Raw genomic sequence first — 20,156 nt, forward strand, 5'->3', positions numbered from 1 at the left:
GAGTTAAATACACAGCGAATAAGTGGTCAATGTTGTTTCTTAGATTAATCGACAACTAGGCACCTCACAATATCCAATAATATCTATACTATCTTTAATAATTGAGTTAAATATACGCTTTATTTTTTTACCCAAACGCAGACTGAAACCCGCCACATACCTGTGTCAGGCGTCGTTACACATTTATTCTGAGACGCCGGGCTGTAGAACCCTCCATTGTTCTCATACTTGACACCGATACAGTACTCAGTGGCAGCCTCAAGTTCCCGGATGTAGAATTCCTTGTGCGCGCGACCGGCCACGTGCGTCACCATGACTTCCGGTGTTCCCTTGTAGACCAATATCTGATAGCGGCGGATGCTGTCACATCCCCACGCAACCGGAAGTGGATCCTGCCACTCGATTAACACTTGCGTCTTGGGATAACTGCTGTTGTGCTGATAATCGGCGTCTGCTGTTATCATCAGCGGACCCTCAGTTGGTTCTAAGATACAAAAAGATCAAATTCAATTAAATTATTCAGTCGTGATATGTTCGGGAATAACGTCAAAGTAATGATGTCGTTTCACAAAATTAAAGTCCGACGTCTTTCCGTCAGTCCCATTACAATATTTAATCGTGAAATCATGGTAAAAAAGTAAATCAAACAGTAAAAATATACGATAAAATTCCCTATTATTTGTTTCTATTTGAAACAATTGCCTTTATTAACAACGGATATTCCACTATAAACTACAAACAAGCAAATGCTATTAATTATCATCGTTTTTTTAATACATTTTTAATTGTATTTTTCTTTTATATTGTGTTGAATGTTTTTCATCAAATACGTTACAAAATCGAGAAGCAAGTCACCCATATAAATAACGAATTAAATTAATTATCACTCGCGATGTTTAACCATCTTACGATGATTGAATTCATTTTTCACTTCTTGATCATATAAACGACCATACAAATCTATCACAGCAGACTTGAAAGATTATAAATATAAAACAGTAGTGTATTTGTAGCATGAATTGTTACACCATTTAGGCCTTAAATGTTCGTATCCATTAATAAATAGCCCCAAACAGCAATGCGGATTGCAAATGCGTTAAACACAGTTTTTCGCAAAACGAGGCTAGTATTCACAAACGTCTGTTGAAGGGCACAGTAACTTAAGCGTATTGTAAGATTGTTGCTGAAATGTCTCCAAAGAATGCATGGGCGTATAACCAGAATACCTGCACATTCCGTTTTTACATGCGCCATTGGACTAGGCAACCCGTCTGACGCATCGCCCTGACGTCGTACGCTGACGTAAATGACGTAATAAGTGTTGGGTTTCAGGTCGGTCATGGTGTAGTTACAAACTGTGTACTCCTGACATTTCACTTCCGGTACTACGCTCTGCAACCTGGAAATGAATGGACATAGACATTTGTATACGAGAAAAAAAACACGTACATGGATAAGAAGTCGTAGTTTTTTTCATGGTCTAAATAGTCGTTTGCCCAAATAGTATTTTTTCATCAATAAATTATGCGAAGTTGATGGAAGAACCTTTTCGTCGATATGATGCATATTCTAAAAAAAATAATCTGTCACATAAATCGGTCGCTCCTTCATCCCGTGATTACATCCCTTTATCTACAGAAACACACGTGATAATGTGGTGTCGTCAATGTGTCCTCACCGGAATTCATTGCCCGTGTTAGCGCGCGCGAAGACGCTGTACCACATTATGGGCGAGTCGCCGGTGTCGCCCCTCTCCCGGCTCCACGGCGGCCACTCAAGGTGGGCGGAAGTTGCCGTCGTCCGCTCCTTGACAACGCGTGGCGCCGTGATCAGCATCGGTCGCACTGAAAATGTATTGTCATTTCACTGCCGATTTGGATAGATGCGCGCGAATTCAAAACTAAGGGATCTGCTTAGAGCCACAGTGTATGCTAGATGTTGACTTTTGAAGACGACTACATGTGTGTACGGTAAATTGTTTTGAAAGTGAAAGTTTGCCAAACTGTAAACACATCCCTTTAAAATGGAAAGCGCGACATCAAGAAAACCATTCTCATGACATTTTAATTTTAAGAAACATCGTCTACCTATTTGTACAATCTCGAAATAGTGTATGGTGCAATTAACGACAGAAATATCATTATATTTAGTAGATGATCTATACATATCAAGTATTAAGTATGCATATGGATATAGAAAAATAGCTTCATGAGTAGTTGTGTAAAACCTCATTAATCATGATTGTGTTTCCATGAAAGCTTCACTTTATTGAATTATGTATAGTCTAATAAGATCATAGGAAGATTGTTTTGTCACACTCGAACTCATGAACATTTAGTAAAAAAGTAGTCTATCGCGAGAACGAGAACGAACATTTTATTGTTTGAATGAAATGCATTTATAACATTATCTGGAAACATGATTTTATCAACATAATTATAACATCACTTGCACAACTGAACGTTCAACTCATAAACATTTCTCGCAAAATGCATTTACAAATAGACGAGTGTTCAATTTGCAATTATTTAAATGCGTCCCAGTGCAACTAGGCGCCATTAAAATAGTTCCATCGTATTCATACGCATCTCTTGAGCGAAACTTCAAAAGGCAGATATGCATCATTTTGCAGTTAAGTAAATTAAAAATCAGCATTTCACATCTCGCTGCAACAGAGGGACTCATTTGGGGATACAATTAAGAGGAGAATATTCAGAAACCATTCGTCAACGAAAGACAACGAACCGTTTTGAAAAAATTAACGGTAGAATGGAAGCGTTATAAACGCGTTTTCATATTTTATATGAATACACAGTTTTAAGTCGTTCCATATGTATATCATTTTACACCGACAGATGAGATTTTTATTCAGAATTGTTCTATAAATAAGTTTCGGCTTATCGTTATTTACATTTTTTTTGTTCTGTTTCATGTGAATTTACCAATACAGGGCGGCTTTAGTCAACTCTAAAAACGACAAAATGTTGGCTATATAGTGATAAACAACGCAAAAGAACTCAAATACGAAACAAGGTTATCTGATGATCTACATTGCGACGAGAACTATGTTGCTATTTAACACCCTGTCTTCATTTTGAGTTGTCTTATACACAAACTTATTGGTTAATCACGTAGTACTGTACATTCATTATTATTCATACACATACACTTGCTCTGTGAAAAAGAGCTTTAATGCATGTGCGTAAAGTGTCGTCCCAGATAAGCCTCTGCATTCCGCACAGGCTTATCAGGGACGACACTTTCCACACAAACTTGATATTTTGCTAAGAAGAGACTTTCTTGAAACGAAAATTATCATAAAAGCATAAAGTTTCGTCCCTGATTAGTCTGTGCGGACTGCACAGGCTAATCTGGGACGACACTTTACGCATATGCATTAAACCCTTTTTTACAGAGCACGGCCCATATATGTACATTTATATTGATTTTGTCGTTTGCCCGATCATAGGATTTAACAAAAAACACGTCGGAAAATGAACGACGCTAATTCCGCTTATGTTTTCCAAAATCTAAAAATCAACGAATGTGTCGTCGAAAAATATATTTAAAACACACACATAAAAATTCACGCCGAAGAATATCACGTACGATTATAAATATCTTCGCGACTCATATTACTCACGGAACACGTCGGCAGCCCTCGTGATGGACACCTCGCCGGCGACGGCACGTATCACGCACGTGTAGCGTTCGTCGGCACTCACATCCGAAACCTGCGGCAGAACCAATGCAGGTGAGCGTCATGGTACGAGTTGACACTTTTATCAAATTCAACAACATTACGGAAGGAAACTGAAGATAAAATGATGGCAATAATTATGAATGATCATGAATACGGATGACGCATCTTACATGCCATACAATTAAGAGATATTATTCAACAGGTGATGACGATGGTGATAATAATGTTGACGCTGATGATGATAACAAAGAAAAAAGAAAAAATAAGTCGAAGAGGAAGAATAAGAATAACATAAAGGGCTGTTTGTAAAACATGCATGCCCCATATGGGCTGTTATTTGTAGTTTTTTGTCACTGTGACCTTGACCTTTGACCTAGTGACCTGAAAATCTATAGGGGTCATCTGCCAGTCATGATCAACGTACTTATGAAGTTTCATGATCCTAGGCCTATTTTTTCTTGAGTTATCATCAGGAAACCATTTTACTGTTTTGAGTCACTGTGACCTTGACCTTTGACCTAGTGACCTGAACATTTATAGGGGTCATCTGCCAGTCATGATCAATGTACCTATGAAATTTAATGATCCTAGGTGTAAGCATTCTTGAGTTATCATCCGTAAACCATTTTACTATTTCGAGTCACTGTGAGCTTGACCTTTGACCTAGTGACCTGAAAATCAACAGGGGTCATCTGCCAGTCATGATCGATGTACCTATGAAGTTTCATGATCGTATGCGTAATCATTCTTGAGTTATCATCCGGAAAACATTTTACTGTTTCGAGTCACTGTGACCTTGACCTTTGACCTAGTGACCTGCAAATCAATAGGGGTCATCTGCCAGTCATGATCCATGTACCTTTGAAGTTTCACGATCCTAGGCGTAAGCATTGTTGAGTTATCATCCGGAAACCATTTTACTATTTTGAGTCACTGTGACCTTGACCTTTGACCTAGTGACCTGAAAATCAATAGAAGTCATCTGCCAGTCATGATCAATGTACATATGAAGTTTCATGATCCTAGGCCTAAGCATTCTTGAGTTATCATCCGGAAACTATTTTACTATTTCGAGTCACTGTGACCTTGACCTTTGACCTAGTGACCTGAAAATCAATAGGGGCCATCTGCCAGTCATGATCAATCTACCTATGAAGTTTCATGATCCTAGGCCTAAGCATTCTTGAGTTATGTCCGGAAACCATCTGGTGGACGGACCGACCGAACGACGGACGGAGCGACATGTGTAATACAATATTCCCCCTCTTCTTCGAAGGGGGGGGGGATATAATAATAATTAGGATAATGAAGAGGATGATGTTAATGATGCTGCAGCTGTTGCTGCTGCTGATGATGATAATGACGATGATAGTGATGCTGACAGAGGTGGTTGTGTCGAAGATAATGATGATGAAAAAGATGCAGATGATGACAAAGATTTGTTTTAATATTACACTTCAACACCGTTATTTCGAACACCGATAATCCGAAGTCACCGTTATTTCGAAGTATTTTTTGGGTCCCGATTTTGGGTCTTCTTTGTTTAATGTAAAATTTCATTGTTAATCCAAACTTCGTTAAACCGAAGAAATCGTTATTTCGAAGTGATTCAGTCGGTCCCAACACTATAATTCGCACCAAATTATCAATCTTTAATCCGAAGTCAAAACTGCAAACTACTGAGTGTATTTTCACACCTTTGTCGTGGTGCGTCAAAAACCGATAATTACACCTTTGTCGTCTGTGCGAACGCCGGAGTTAAGAGAGACATCGCGTATTAGTTAAAAAAAATATTAATTCATTTCCGAAAATGTATTCATATATATGTATGTCTGATAATTTGTTCTATTCGTTATATTTTATATGTTCTGTAATTACACAAAAATAAAAACAAGAAAAAGATTCGTTTTATTCCTCCGTTTGTTACAAGTGAAATTTATTGTTATCTGACTAGTTTACGCTTTTAAGTAAGCGTGTAACCGAACCATGCGAATTCCACAATGTTTTTTTTTTACAGAATCAAAGAAGTCTTCTGTAAAATGTTTATTTCGAATTATCGTTAATCCGACGTTTTTTTAACGGTTCCGACGACTTCGAAATAACGGTGTTGAAGTGTAGTAGTATTTTAAATATCATTACTATGCTTTCTATTATTATGATTATCATTATTATTTATTATTATTATTATTATTATTATACTTATTATTATTATTATTATTATTATTATTATTATTATAAGTATTGGTAGAAGTATTAGTATTAGTAGCGGCAGTAGTAGTAGTAGCTGTAGTCACAGGTGGTTAGCGTGTTGCTATGATATTAATTAGTGAAAACATCATTTTGAATGATAAATTATCATATTATAACGAAAAATCAACTTTTCTGAAAAAATAAGTCACTATCAAATATATATATAACAAGGTATCCAACTCGAAATCATCCGAAAACGGGATGCATCGTTTTGAACAGCGATTACTTCATCAATTTTGCAGCGATTTTCACGATCTTGGTCTTATTCAACGCAGAAATAAATTTCCTTTCTGGAAATGTATATATCTTGTTATATTTCTACACATGCTGGGTCAAATTTTAAGAAATAACACGATACACAACTCGCGTGAACCAGTTAACATCGATCAGACCGTATTCATGACTTAAATCTTCACGGAGTAAAGGGCATTTTCCCTGCAAAGTTCACGAACCTCGATACCATACTTCAATAAAACGTATGCAAAAACATTCGTACCGTGCTTGCCGTTGCATTATGCATCAAAACTAACTGTCCAGCGCATTTTGAAACCTTTGTTTACAAACATTTCAACTGACTGACATTTTAAACACATGAGTGATTTCATTGGTCCAATGCGAAGGTGTGTCTTTACAACTGGAGATGTCATTCATTAATACGGTCTGATCGATGTTAACTGGGTCACGCGAATTGTGTATCGCGTTATTTCTTAAAATTTGACCCAGCATGTGTAGAAATATAACAAGATATATACATTCCCAGAAAGGAAATATATTTCTGCGTTGAATTAGAACAAGATCGTGAAATTTGCTGCAAAATTGATGAAGTAATGGCTGTTTAAAACGATGCACCCCGTTTTCGGATGATTTATAGGTGGATACCTTGTTATATATATATTTGATAGTGATTTTTTTCAGAAAAGTTGATTTTTCTTTATAATATGATAATTTATCATTCAAAATGATGTTTTCACTAACTAATATCATAGCCACACGCTAACCACCTGTGGTTGTAGTAGTAGAACTAGTAGTTGTAGTTGCTGTATTATCATTATTATAGTAATATTTTTATTATTATTATTATTACCATTATTGTTATTATTATTATTATTATTATTATTATTACCATTATTGTTATTATTATTATTATTATTATTATTATTATTATTATTATTATTAGTAGTAGTAGTAGTAGTAGTAGTAGTAGTAGTAGTATATTTTTTATTATCATTATTATTATTATTATTATTATTATTATTATTATTATTATTATTATTATTATGGCGTCGTGGATGGTGATGATGATGTTGGTAGTGAAAGATAAAGATTTTTTTTTTTTTATATTCAATATCATACATACAATGTAAACATGTATATGATAATACAACATAGTAATTGTACAAAGCAATAAAGTTCAGACATGTTATACAAGATATGCTAATATATATATTTTTTTAGAGAGAATATAAAAGAACAACAGAGGAATAGTTATGAAAAATGATGAGTTGTATAAAGTCGGAAGAAAGCATACTGGACTTGTGTGTTTTGTTTTATATTCACAATGATCTTGTCAGATTGAAAAAAAATAAACAAAACTATTTTAGAAAGATAAACTAACATTAGAGTGAAATGTATAAAAGTGGACAAAACATTATGAGAATTTAATCCGATTCCATTTTTGTTCAAAGATTTGTAATGTGTCATTACTGAGGGCTATTTCTTTCTCAATCTGGATTTTAAGTTTAAGACTATGGACAAAACAATTAAAATTTGGTACTTGTTTTTTGTACTTCATGGTTAAGATAAAATATTTCATCAATATAACCATAAAATTCACAATATTATTACCGTCTATTGATTTCAATGAGCTAATTCCGAAACTTACATTTAAGAAAGATAGTTTAACGTTTAGTTGCTGTTGTTCAAGAAATGATATTAATTGATTCCAAATAGGCTGGATGTGTTTGCACTCCCAAAAAAGATGTTCTATAGTTTCAATGTTTTCACTGCAGAAGTCACACAGATTTGAGTTAGCTAATTTGCATTTAAAGAGATATTTATTTGTAGCTATAATTCTATGGATGTATTTATATTGAAAATTTCTCAGTGTGCTTTCAATGGTTGCTTTATATGGCATGGTAAATATGTGTTTCCAATTAAGTTCATTTTCTACAAAAAGGTATTGCCATTTATTTTGGATTTTGGAGTTTTCTGTAGGGTTTTCAATTTGTAGTGTGTAAAATATTTTATTTGTTTTGTTTTTTCTTCCAAGTATGTTTTCTACAAATGTTGTTTGAGTACATGGTGTATTATTTGTATTGATTTCAGATTTAATATGTATGGGTATGCTTTTGATTAGTGTGTAGTACTTCAGAAAATTATTTGAAGGTATTCCGTATATGTAGCATATATTATCAAAAGAGTAGAAATCCTTAATTCTGTAGTCATATAATTGGTCGACATATTTAATGCTTCGTTCAAACCAATCTTTATAGAAAAACGTCTTATTATTTGAAGTTATGTCTTTATTGTTCCATAAAATTGTTTTACTGCTGGTTTGGGTTTCTAAGTTATGAGTGACATCACTCCACGCTAATAGAACATCAGACAGAAATATGTTTTCGTTTGCAATAAAGAAATTATGCTAAAATGTATACCAGAAACAAACTGGATCGCGTGTAGCCGTCATAAACGAGGGACTGTATCAGCGTGACCTGCTTTCCCGAGGGTGCCACGATGCGGATCTCGTCGTCCCGTGGAGTGGGGAACGCCGCGACGGAGCAGTTGAACACCGCGGACTGGCCCTGGTTTACCTTCTCGTTAGAAAACGACACGATGCGAGGGGCGGTCACTGTAAAATATTAAACAATACAACTATTGTTTCAATTTATATCAGCCGTGTTCTAGGAAGTTCTCTTTATGAACACATGCTAGTCAGGGACGTTCTCTTTTTAAGGAATGTCACGTTAAAAAATTTCCTCTACAAGTCAAATCCAGTGTAGGTGGAGACTGTTGTCCCTGATTAGTCTGTGTGCACTGCACGGGCTAATATTATACAATAATTTACGCACATGCATTAAACCCAATTTTCACAGAACGTGTGTTATATACTTGAAAAGGGACCATGCTGATTTATTGAAAATTTTAATGCATAATTAAAAGCCGTGTTAAATTGGTGAACTATTTAACTTCGTCATAATACCGTGGGTCTCGTTGTCACTAAGGAATATATATATATATATATATATCTATTTTGTGAATATATAAAAGATAACGAATTCTATATTTTTACCACAGCATATCTTGTTATTGGCGTCGCACTGGAGTGCGGCGACTAAATATGTAATGCATTTTTTTTCGCTTATGGGAGGAGAAGTTATTTTACGGATCAATGTATATATTTTTGTTTTTAGAATATCTTGCATATTGGTGATTTTTTGTGTAAATTAGTGTAAATAAGTACTGCATTTGTACCTATAACATTTATTACAACATGTTTTGCCAATAATTCAAAGCTAATGGTTTTAATTAATAACTGATCCACAACTGATCACAGGGGAAAGATCACAGGGACTGGGCATATACGCGAAACTTTCTGGTTTTGTATAAAAACAAAACATAATCAAAATATAATTATTTTGTGGTTTTTCTATCAATAGCGCAGACTTTTGCTGTTCGAGTTTTAGTTAACGCGTATTTTCTTCAATTTTACAAGACGACAGCGATTACACGGTTTATTGCTTTATTAATAACCGTTACACTACAGGCGCTATGTGGCTGGGATTGAGATTTTGACCCATTTGGCGCTGACGTCGTTTCCATAATGACTTTGACTTGTGATGACCGTTTCGCGTACTTTGTCAACACACTTCTTGAGATAAAACAATAATTTTGAAGAATAACCTAAACCATGGTAATTAAGTTTAGGGAACAATACTTTTCCGTATTTTCTTATGGTTTTTATATGGTTAAAATTAACACCAGCTTATACATTAAATCAATACAGTCGGACACAGTTCGACATTTTTCATTTTCTGATAAACTTCCTGCTTTTTTAAAGGTGAGTTTTTGTTACTTTTTGAGTTGTATTTCTTCAACAAATTGCAAATTTGTTGGTAAACTGAATCTCCTTCGTCAAGCACGGTGTGTGTATGAGCCGTTGTGGCCTTGTGGGTGTCACAAAGATTTTAGACGATATTGCTATGTCAAGATTGTGTGTTTTACACGAAAGTTGTCAAAATCTAAAACACTTCTCAATTTAACATTTGTTGTTGAACTTTTCTATAATGAAAGTTATGGCATGTCGTTTAAAAGTTGTGTCCATATATTACCCTTTCAGTATTATTCTATCACTTTATGTACTTTAAGATAAAGTGAACTGGATAGGGTTGTATAATCAACATTTACAATTCCTTTGCAAATCTTTGTGCAATCACACAATAGCATGTAAGCAATAACAATTTTATTCGAAGTGACTACACAATCAATGTGAGAGCAATGTATTATGTTATTCATTCCATTTGATGATAATTATTAGAATAATTGTTTATTTTTCATTTCTTGTCAGATGATCTAGTTGCTTATGTCCATATAAATGGCTGTGTTCATGATCAATTCAAAAATATTTAAATTCTTGTTTTAAACTTCAACTCTTCATTCATTTATTTCAGCCAAAATACAGATTGAGCGAAAAGACTAAGTGCGAACACCAAAAGATGTGCTAATTATTATCAGGTATGATATGACCATGTAAACAAGAGGGCCAAGATGGCCCTAGTTCGCTCACCTGAGAGGAGTCGGTTCATTCAATCTTTACCTAATGTCAAACCTGACCTAGATATTGACCAGACAAACATCCTCGTTAAGTTTCATCATTATTGAACCAAAACTCTTGCGTATGGAGTGTTTTTGTTTTTGTAAGATTTGAAATGGTGACCTATATTTTGAGTTGAACCCCAAAACGTCAAACTTTGCTTACTAGGATTTGTATAATATAATGAATATTTGGACAATCTTAGGGCAATAATTATGGCATTAATTATGTGATTTTGCTCATCATCAAACTTGACTGAGATCTTTCAGCACATTTGATAAAGAATGCTTGAGAAATGTGAATGCTAGAGTGTTTACAAACCAAATGTGGACAGACAGACAGCGGACAAAGACCAATCCTAAAACCTCACCTGAGCAATCAGTGGAGCTAAAAAGTGTGTTCAACCGATCTGAGCCATTTACCAACTTGTCCAAGAAATCAATAAAACCAATGTATTAACTAAGTTTCACGATGATTAGGCAAAACATGTGACTTCTATAGTGTTCTATCACAAGGTTTCTCTCTATAAAGTCACATAAGAAAACTGCCCCACCCCCCTGGCAGCCATGTTTATTGACCCATCGGGACCATTTGCAAACTCATCTGAGATATATATAAAACAAATCTATTCACCTAGTAACATGAAGATTGGGCATGAAATGTGACTTGTACAGTGTTTACAAACTTTTTTTTTGACCAAGTGGCCTAGTTTTTGACCCAACATGACCCAGTTTAAAACTCGATCGAGATGTCTTTGGGACAAATCTTCTGACCAAGTTTCATGAAGATCGAACAATAAATGTGGCCTCTAGAGTATTTACGAACAAATGTGGACGGACGGACGACTGACAAAGACCGGTCACAAAAGCTCACCTGAACAATCAGGTGAGCTAAAATCAAGAGCTGTCACCATAGGATGACATATGCCCCCTATAAACGCTTTGATAGAAATTATAGCGTTTTTCGAAACCTAAACGCAGATTTCGAAACCTAAACGCGGACCCTAAGTTCAAGGTCAAGGTCACAGGGGTCAACATGTGTGTGCGAATGGAAAGGCGTTGTCCATATAAACATGCATACCAAATATGAAGGTTATATCTCAAGGGACATAGAAGTTATGAGCTTTTTTCGAAACCTAAACGCAGATTTAGAAACCTAAACACGGACCCTAACTTCAAGGTAAATGTCACATGGATAAAAATTGTGTGCGTAAGGAAAGGCCTTGTCCATATACACATGCATACCAAATATGAAGGTTATATATCAAGAAACATAGAAGTTATGAGCATTTTTCGAAACCTAAACGCAGATTTCGAAACCTAACCGCGGACCCAAAGTTCAAGGTCAAGGTCACAGGGGTAAAAAATTGTGTGCGTAAGGAAAGGCCTTGTCCATATACACATGCATACCAAATATGAAGGTTATATTTCAAGGGACATAGAAGTTATGAGCATTTTTCGAAACCTAAACACAGATTTCGAAACCTAAACGCGGATCCTAAGTTCAACGTCAAGGTCACAGGGGTAAAAAAATGTGTGCGTATGGAAAGGCCTTGTCCATATACACATGCATACCAAATATGAAGGTTATATCTCAAGGGACATAGAAGTTATGAGCATTTTTCGTAACCTAAACGCAGATTTTGAAACCTAAGCGCGGACCCTATTTCAAGGTCAAGGTCACAGGGGTAAAAAAATATGTGCGTATGGAAAGGCCTTGTCCATATACACATGCATAGCAAATATGAAGGTTATATCTCAAGGGACATAGAATTTATAAGCATTTTTCGAAACCTAAACGCAGATTTAGATGGAAAGGCCTTGTCCATATAAACATGCATACCAAATATGAAGGTTATATCTCAAGGGACATAGAAGTTATGAGCATTTTTCGAAACCTTAACGCAGATTTCGAAACCTAAACGCGGACCCTAAGTTTAAGGTCAAGGTCACAGGGGTTATAAATTGTGTGCGTATGGAAAGGCCTTGTCCATATACACATGCATACCAAATATAAAGTTATATCTCAAGGGACATAGAAGTTAAAAGCATTTTTCGAAACCTAAACGCAGATTTTGAAACCAAAACGCGGATCCTAAGTTCAAAGTCAAGGTCAAAGGGCTAAAAAATGTGTGCGTAAGAAAAGGCCTTGTCCATATACACATGCATAGCAAATATGAAGGTTATATCTCAAGGGACATAGAAGTTATGAGCATTTTTGGAAACCTAAACGCAAAGTGTGACGGAAAGACAGACGGACAGACAGACGGACGGACGGACAGTCCGATCACTATATGCTCCCTTTTCTTCGAAAGGGGGCATAAAAACATCCAACCTCGAATAACAATTAACACATAAACGAAACACAACTACACTGTATTATTATGATAACATTAATAATCAAAGGGGAGTAACTACTGTATTCTTAAATGCAATATTTAGAAGAGTTGTCTCTAATGCTACATCACCTTAATTCATGATTGTTTTCAAGCCTTTTTACAATATAAATATAAGGAAAACTGCCACGTCCCCCTGGCAACCATGTTTTACAACAGACCGAATCCATTTTCAAACTTAATTCACGTATCTAGGAAACAAACGTTCTGACAAAATTTCATGAAAATTGGGCCAAAATGTGACTTCTAGAGTGTTGACATATTTTCACTATATACATATAGAGAAAAATGCCCCGCCCACTAGCGGCCATGTTTTTTTCACCGATCGCGACCATTTTCGAACTCGTCCGAGAAATCAATAAAACCAATGTTTTTACAAACTTTCATGATGATTGGGCTAAAATTGTGACTTCCAGAGTTTTTACAAGGTTTGTCTATAGCCAAATAAGGTAAACTGCCCCGCCCACTGACGGCCATGTTTTTCAACGGACCGGAACCACTTTTGAACTCAACCAACATATCATTAAGACAAACATTTTGACAAAGTTTCATGAAGATTGGGCATGAAATTTGACTTCTACAGTGTTTACAAGATTTTTCTTTTTTTGACCTAGTGACCTAGTGTTTGACCCGGCACGACCCAGTTTCGAAATCGACCGAGATTTCATTGGGACGAAGCTTCTGTTCAAGTTTCATAAGGATCGGACAATAAATGTGGCCTCTAGAGTGTTTACGAACAAATGTTAACGGACGGACGGACGACGGACAAAGACCGTTCACAAAAGCTCACCTGAGCAATCAGGTGAGCTAATAATTTAAAATTAACACCAAACTGAGCACCTTTGTACAGTTTTCAACCCATAACCTATAAGCGCCGGCACATCTTCTATTCAGGAGGAGTGCTGGATTGGAAGCAAAAGAAGACTTACAAACTGCATTTTTTACCTTACATGTGGTAAGATTTTAAACATTATTTTCTGTGTAATAAAAAAAAGATTATCTTATGCAAAGGACGTTTTGTTAAAAACAGATTTATGTATTTAAATAAATATGTATTATGTTACAGGATGGACTCGAAACAGTAAAATGGTTTCCAGATGATAACTCAAGAATGCTTACGCCTAGGATCATGCATCTTCATAGGTACATTAATCATGACTGGCAGATGACCCCTATTGATTTTCAGGTCACTAGGTCAAGGTCATAGTGACTCAAAACAGTAAAATGGTTTCCGGATGATAACTCAAGAATGCTTACGTCTAGGATCGTGAAACTTCATAGGTACATGGATCATGACTGGCAGATGACCCCTATTGATTTTCAGGTCACTAGGTCAAAGGTCAAGGTCACAGTGACTCGAAACAGTAAAATGGTTTCCGGATGATAACTCAAGAATGCTTACGCCTAGGATCATGAAACTTCATAGGAAGATTGATCATGACTGGCAGATGACCCCTATTGATTTTCAGGTCACTAGGTCAACGGTCAAGGTTACAGTGACTCGAAATAGTAAAATGGTTTCTGGATGATAACTCAAGAATGCTTACACCTAGGATAATGAAACTTCATAGGTACATTGATCATGACTGGAAGATGACCCCTATTAATTTTCAGGTCAAAGGTCAAGGTCACAATGACTCGAAACAGTAAAATGGTTTCCTGATAATAACTCAAGAAAAATTAGGCCTAGGATCATGAAACTTTATAGGTACATTGATCATGACTGGCAGATGACCCCTATTGATTTTCAGGTCAAAGGTCAAGGTCACAGTGACCAAAAACGTATTCACACAATTGCTGCCACTACAACTGACAGCCAAATTAAGGGGCATGCATGTTATCAAACAGCCCTTGTTTAAAAAGAGCAATATCGAAGCAATAAGTCCAGAATGACTTCCCCTTGAATATGAGAAAATGTTGAAATCCCGCTTGTGTACGCAATTAATTCCACAGTTTTCATCCGATTATTTCCAAATTTGCACATTATCTTTATATCAACGAGGACTGAACCCAATTGAATATGAGCAGTATCGGAGAAATAAGTACACAACAATCTCCCCTTGAATTTTAGAAAATACTCCTTGTTTGCGCGTTTAAGTACACAGTTTCCATCTATTATTTCCAAACTTGCACAGCGTTCATAGCAGTAGAGCGATTCAGGCCCTCATGGGCCTCTTGTTAGGAATTGGATGCTCAATTTTAAGATTTTGATTTGTCAGATGTAGCACTTAAATAATATATGCCTAACTAAAAAAGTCATTTTTTTACCAGATGGGTCAAAATCTCGTTCCCAGCCACATATCTTAGTTAGAAGGTGATTTTTCAAGCGGTTCCGTAGTGTAGTGGTTACACGCTCGCTTCACATGTGAGAGGTATAAGGTTTGAGCCCCTGTAGAATCAAATTATTTTATTTTTGTTCTATGTTAACTTTTTGTTTTGATGTAGACATTTTAGTTTAAATAAATATGCTGTTTTATTGTAATCATTTTTTGTTTTTATTACGCCCATGAAATATATGTGTGAGAGGGTGAGGGGGGGGGGGGAGTTCGTAAACACATTTAAACTTTTACAGTTCATTTTAATTAAAATTAATGGATGCCGCGTGGTGACAACGTTAATTAAAATTTCTTACATCACTTAAATATCTTATAAAAAATACACGTGTTTTTATATTTACAAATAAATGCAAACAACACATCTATCATCCATGTATTTTTGTTGTTGTTAATGGTAGTCTATCATAGGCCCTAAGTACTAATCGGCCAATATATTAATATTTACAGTAGAAAAAAATCGTTCCATGTAACTTCGTTGAGTGCCTTTTACACTGAAATTCCCGACGCCCTTTGATGCTTTGCATTAATACTTATCTTGTTGTGACATGCCACAAGGTTAACGTTCGTTCTAATGTTTCTAAGCAATGAAAACAGTATTTTAACTTTTTAATTAAATTACATGTATACACTTGAACAACTTCACGATTTCCATCTCTGAATGGCAGAAATAAGTCAGAAAGGAGATTTGCAACGTTTGCTTTTTTAAGGTATTCGGAAAACGGAGCCCACATGGTGAATACAAGTATATGAGCATAAACCGGTGGACCATACTCATTTTTGGAAAGTTAAAAAAAAAGCCGCGCTCTGGAAAACGGGGTCTTATTCATGGGCCTAGTGTCGCACCAGATAAGCATTCCGCGTGTTTGGTATTTTCCGTTTGATATAGGTATCTTTTCCTGAAAATCCATTTAAAGTGGAAAGTGTCGTTCCTGATAAGCCTACTCCAAGCTGCTCTGAGACTACACTTAACGCACATGCGACGCTCCGTTTGCCCTGAGCGAGGCTCAAAATAATGTGGGAAGACGAGCTCAGATGTTCAACATATAATGTGGCAAATACACCGAGGATGCCTTTAAATAATGTTTGCAAGGCTACTAAGTTACCATGACGGATAGTGCGTTCTTACCTGGTTCGCAGTAGGGAGGATTAAAGTAGCCCGGCTGACATCGGCAGTTGTTGGTGGGCCCCGTGAAGCGGTCGCAGTGGTTCGGGTTCTGACAGTAGCACCGCAGCTGGCACTCCCAACCAAAAGAATTTTCGGGGCAAGCTTGCGCTGGAAATAGTTGCAATACGGAACTCAACGGAACTAATCGCACTGGGAAAACTGAGCTAAATGCACTTGCGTTTAGTTTCATACCAGATAAGTGCGGTCCGCACAGGCTTACCGTGAACGGCAGTATACGCTTTTAGTCTCCCAGATTAAACTGTGCAGTGTGCACAGGACGACACTTAAAACAAAAGCATTCAGCCCGATGTTCCCAGAGCATGGCTTCATTGTAAATTGAAACACTGTGATAACTGTTATTTTCCTCGCTCTGTGATAACTGTTATTTTCCTCGCTTATTTACATGAAGTATAAATTAAAACTAATACAATTCAACCGGTTATGATTTATCCGTCAAACTATAGTGACAACAAATCGTTTGTCAATTTGGCGCTCATGTGACAGAAGTTCTTAGAATTAGGGATGTCAACGAATATCCGAATATCCGAATATTCGGTCACGGACCGAATATTCGGATACTGTTTTCCGAATCGAATTCAAAGTGTGTTGTGGCTATGTACATACTAAGTAATTCGTTTAAGTTCAGCTTTAATTATATGTTGATCTAACTGTTTTGTCATGTAATTATTTTGTCGTCATGTAATATTATGTTTCTCGTTCTATTGTTGATGTACGATATTAATAGTTTAAAAACAGTTTTTGTCATTCAATTTTTACAATAAAAAGTAATCAACAACATCAGCTTCGAACGACGGCAACGCTGTGTCAATATTTAAACACTTCCGGTGAACTTCCGGTAAAAACGAAAGTAGAATTCATGGAGTAATGGTACGGTAAACAAAGTTGACTTTTTTCCAACAGATGCTGACCGAATATCCGAATATTCGTTCGGAAGGGTGACCGAATATTCGAATACCAAAATCGGTATTCGTTGCCATCCCTACTTAGAATAGAAACAAGCATTCATTGAGTTTCTAAAAGGTCAATGTTCCGAAATGGTCGATTGATGTGGAAACATATTCATTCAAGCAATATTTCTTCAAAAGCATTTGGCTTTTATACAGACAGGCTAATTGTTGTTTTCATGTGCATGTTTTTAGTATGCGTACAAAAGACTCTGCGGTCGTGCTTTAGTATAAATACACCATTGAATTATGGTCAGATCTCGTTTTAGCCATAAATTATATTACAACCATATTAGGCATAATGTGCTAGCTTGCAAAAGGTTATTACCGGTATGATGTTTTTGTGTGTTGTTTTTAATATATTTGCTTAACCTTCTTCAGTACGCATTAGATCCGTTTAATAAATTGAACCGACATACATTTTTAAACGAAAATTTTTAAGTTATTAAACGTTATAATGTTTCAAATAATCATGAAAATCACACATTAATGAAACTTTTTTTTGACAATCAAAAGTGGAGTCTGAGAAATCATGAAAACAACCGCACCGAACTCAAGGTAATGTTTCTATAGCCACACGATAAGAACACTATTGGGGAGCGTTAAATGTTCATGATTTTCATCTGATTTCAATGTATGGTTTTTGATTCTACAGGTAAATTCCATTTCATTTATATTATATTCTATTACAAGAAACAGTTACGTCAATCTGTTTTGGATCAATTCCAGAGACTGTTCTGATATTGTCTTTAAATTACATCAAATACAACATATGTGTATTATAATAACCAAAGAGGTAAACGCATTGTTGAATCTGATGGTTACTTATCAGAAATGATAGAAGATAAAGCGAGGGCTTGAGATCGTACATATGCCAACTATAATGTTATACACTTACGATTATATATTGATTGATTTCGAACGCCAAGTTGACCTATTACAAATTGTGCTTATACATTTTTATTTAAAGTTTCAAAATTTCACAACCGATGAGAATACATAATTGAGTCTCGTTAAGGAAAATATGGGTTAACCCTTTCAGTGCGGGAACCGAATTTTGAAGGCCTTTGCAAACAGTTTGGATCCAGATGAGACGCCACAGAACTATTGTGAAAGTATTCTTTGAAAAGAATAAAAGAAAATGCTAATTTTAAAAATTCAGCAGACGACATTTTTGCAGACGACAAATTTCCCAGCATGCAAACGGTTAATGCATGTGCTTGAAGTGTGTCCCCAGATTAGCCTGTGCAATCCACCAAGGATTAACAGGGACGACACTTACCGCTTTTTAAGTATTTTTCATTCAAATAAAGTCTCTCTTTAGCGCTAATAAGATTTTAAGCGAGTAGTTTTGTACCTGATTAGTCTGTGTGGACTGCACATGCTATTCTGGTACGACCTTTAACGCACATGCATCAAGCCCCTTTTTCCAAGAGCGAGATGCAAATATTTATAAGAGGCAAATATCATTACCTGCGTAGATAAGGCAGGCAAAGCTTGCAAGGTTCTTGATTTCCGCTTACCCACGCTATTTATCCACCAGATTTCTGTCTGTCAATCATTCACTTGTTCCGACTTTCGATAAAAACGTAGGTGTTGGCTGATACTCATACGAACTAGTTTTTGACCTGAGTTTTTGTTTAGCTATAGTTTGAGGTACAGCGTGATTGTATGTTTTTCTTAGTCTATGTGGTTCTCTCGCGCCTGAGGCTGCATTATATGAGGACCTGTAGTGTGTCCCAGCATTTTTACCATAATAAGTTACTAGACTCACGACCATTGGGACGAATTTTGTTGAATTATAGCTGCAATATCCAGCTGGTCAGTTGTTAGTGAACGACTTTCAATTTTGGTGTGGTCTTTAGCTGCGGGAAGAGGGAGGGAGCCAGTGTTTCGGAAACCACCAAACAAACTCAAGCTTTTTGGTACACTTTTCTTTGAAAATTTAATAAGTTGTATTTAATTAATATGTGTAAAATAGATTACATAAGAACATAATTCTTCACGTTTGTATGATTTTTTATAAGCTGATAACTTTAGGAAACAAACGCGCGACAGTCGTTTCCGGTCTATACATAAAGCCCATGCCCTTATATTGACAACCCATGCTTATGTATAGACTACTCATGCGTCTGGCAGTCGTATCCGGTCTATACATAAACCCTTAGTAGACAATTCATGCTTATGTGTAGACTACTCACGCGCCTGGCAGTCGCATCCGGTCTATACTTAAACCCTATGTAGACAATCAATTCTTAAGTATAAACTACTCACGCGTCTGGCAGTCGTATCCGGTCCAGCCCGGGGCGCACCCGGACTTGCAGATGCCCATGATGGTGTCGCAGCGCTCGCCCGGCTCCAGACAGTGACATTCGTTCTGGCAATTGTCCCCAAACCGACCCAGCGGGCAGTCTGAGAGGGGAATGAACATAATATATAATAAGTAAACTTTATTCATCGGTATGGAAGTAACTGGGGTATGGACAGTATGTATAAATTTATATATATAAATTATAATCATTTGAGCAGCGT

The 20,156-nt window shown here is 36.2% G+C and overlaps 1 protein-coding gene across 1 annotated transcript in view; it reads right to left on the minus strand.

The window, feature by feature from the left end:
- The window catches only part of LOC127872191 (receptor-type tyrosine-protein phosphatase mu-like), a 114,775-nt gene that overhangs the window by 32,743 nt on the left and 61,876 nt on the right, over positions 1 to 20,156 (minus strand). The window contains exons 4-10 of the mRNA XM_052415521.1: positions 19,899 to 20,036; positions 16,621 to 16,767; positions 8,608 to 8,801; positions 3,644 to 3,734; positions 1,679 to 1,844; positions 1,227 to 1,399; positions 161 to 484 (exon numbers count right to left, since the gene is read on the minus strand). Of these exons, the coding sequence (XP_052271481.1) occupies positions 161 to 484; positions 1,227 to 1,399; positions 1,679 to 1,844; positions 3,644 to 3,734; positions 8,608 to 8,801; positions 16,621 to 16,767; positions 19,899 to 20,036 (1,233 nt within the window). The remainder of the gene's footprint in view (positions 1 to 160; positions 485 to 1,226; positions 1,400 to 1,678; positions 1,845 to 3,643; positions 3,735 to 8,607; positions 8,802 to 16,620; positions 16,768 to 19,898; positions 20,037 to 20,156) is intronic.

The sequence above is a fragment of the Dreissena polymorpha genome, chromosome 3 (assembly GCF_020536995.1).
Source record: "Dreissena polymorpha isolate Duluth1 chromosome 3, UMN_Dpol_1.0, whole genome shotgun sequence".
Taxonomy (NCBI): Eukaryota; Metazoa; Mollusca; class Bivalvia; order Myida; family Dreissenidae; genus Dreissena; species Dreissena polymorpha.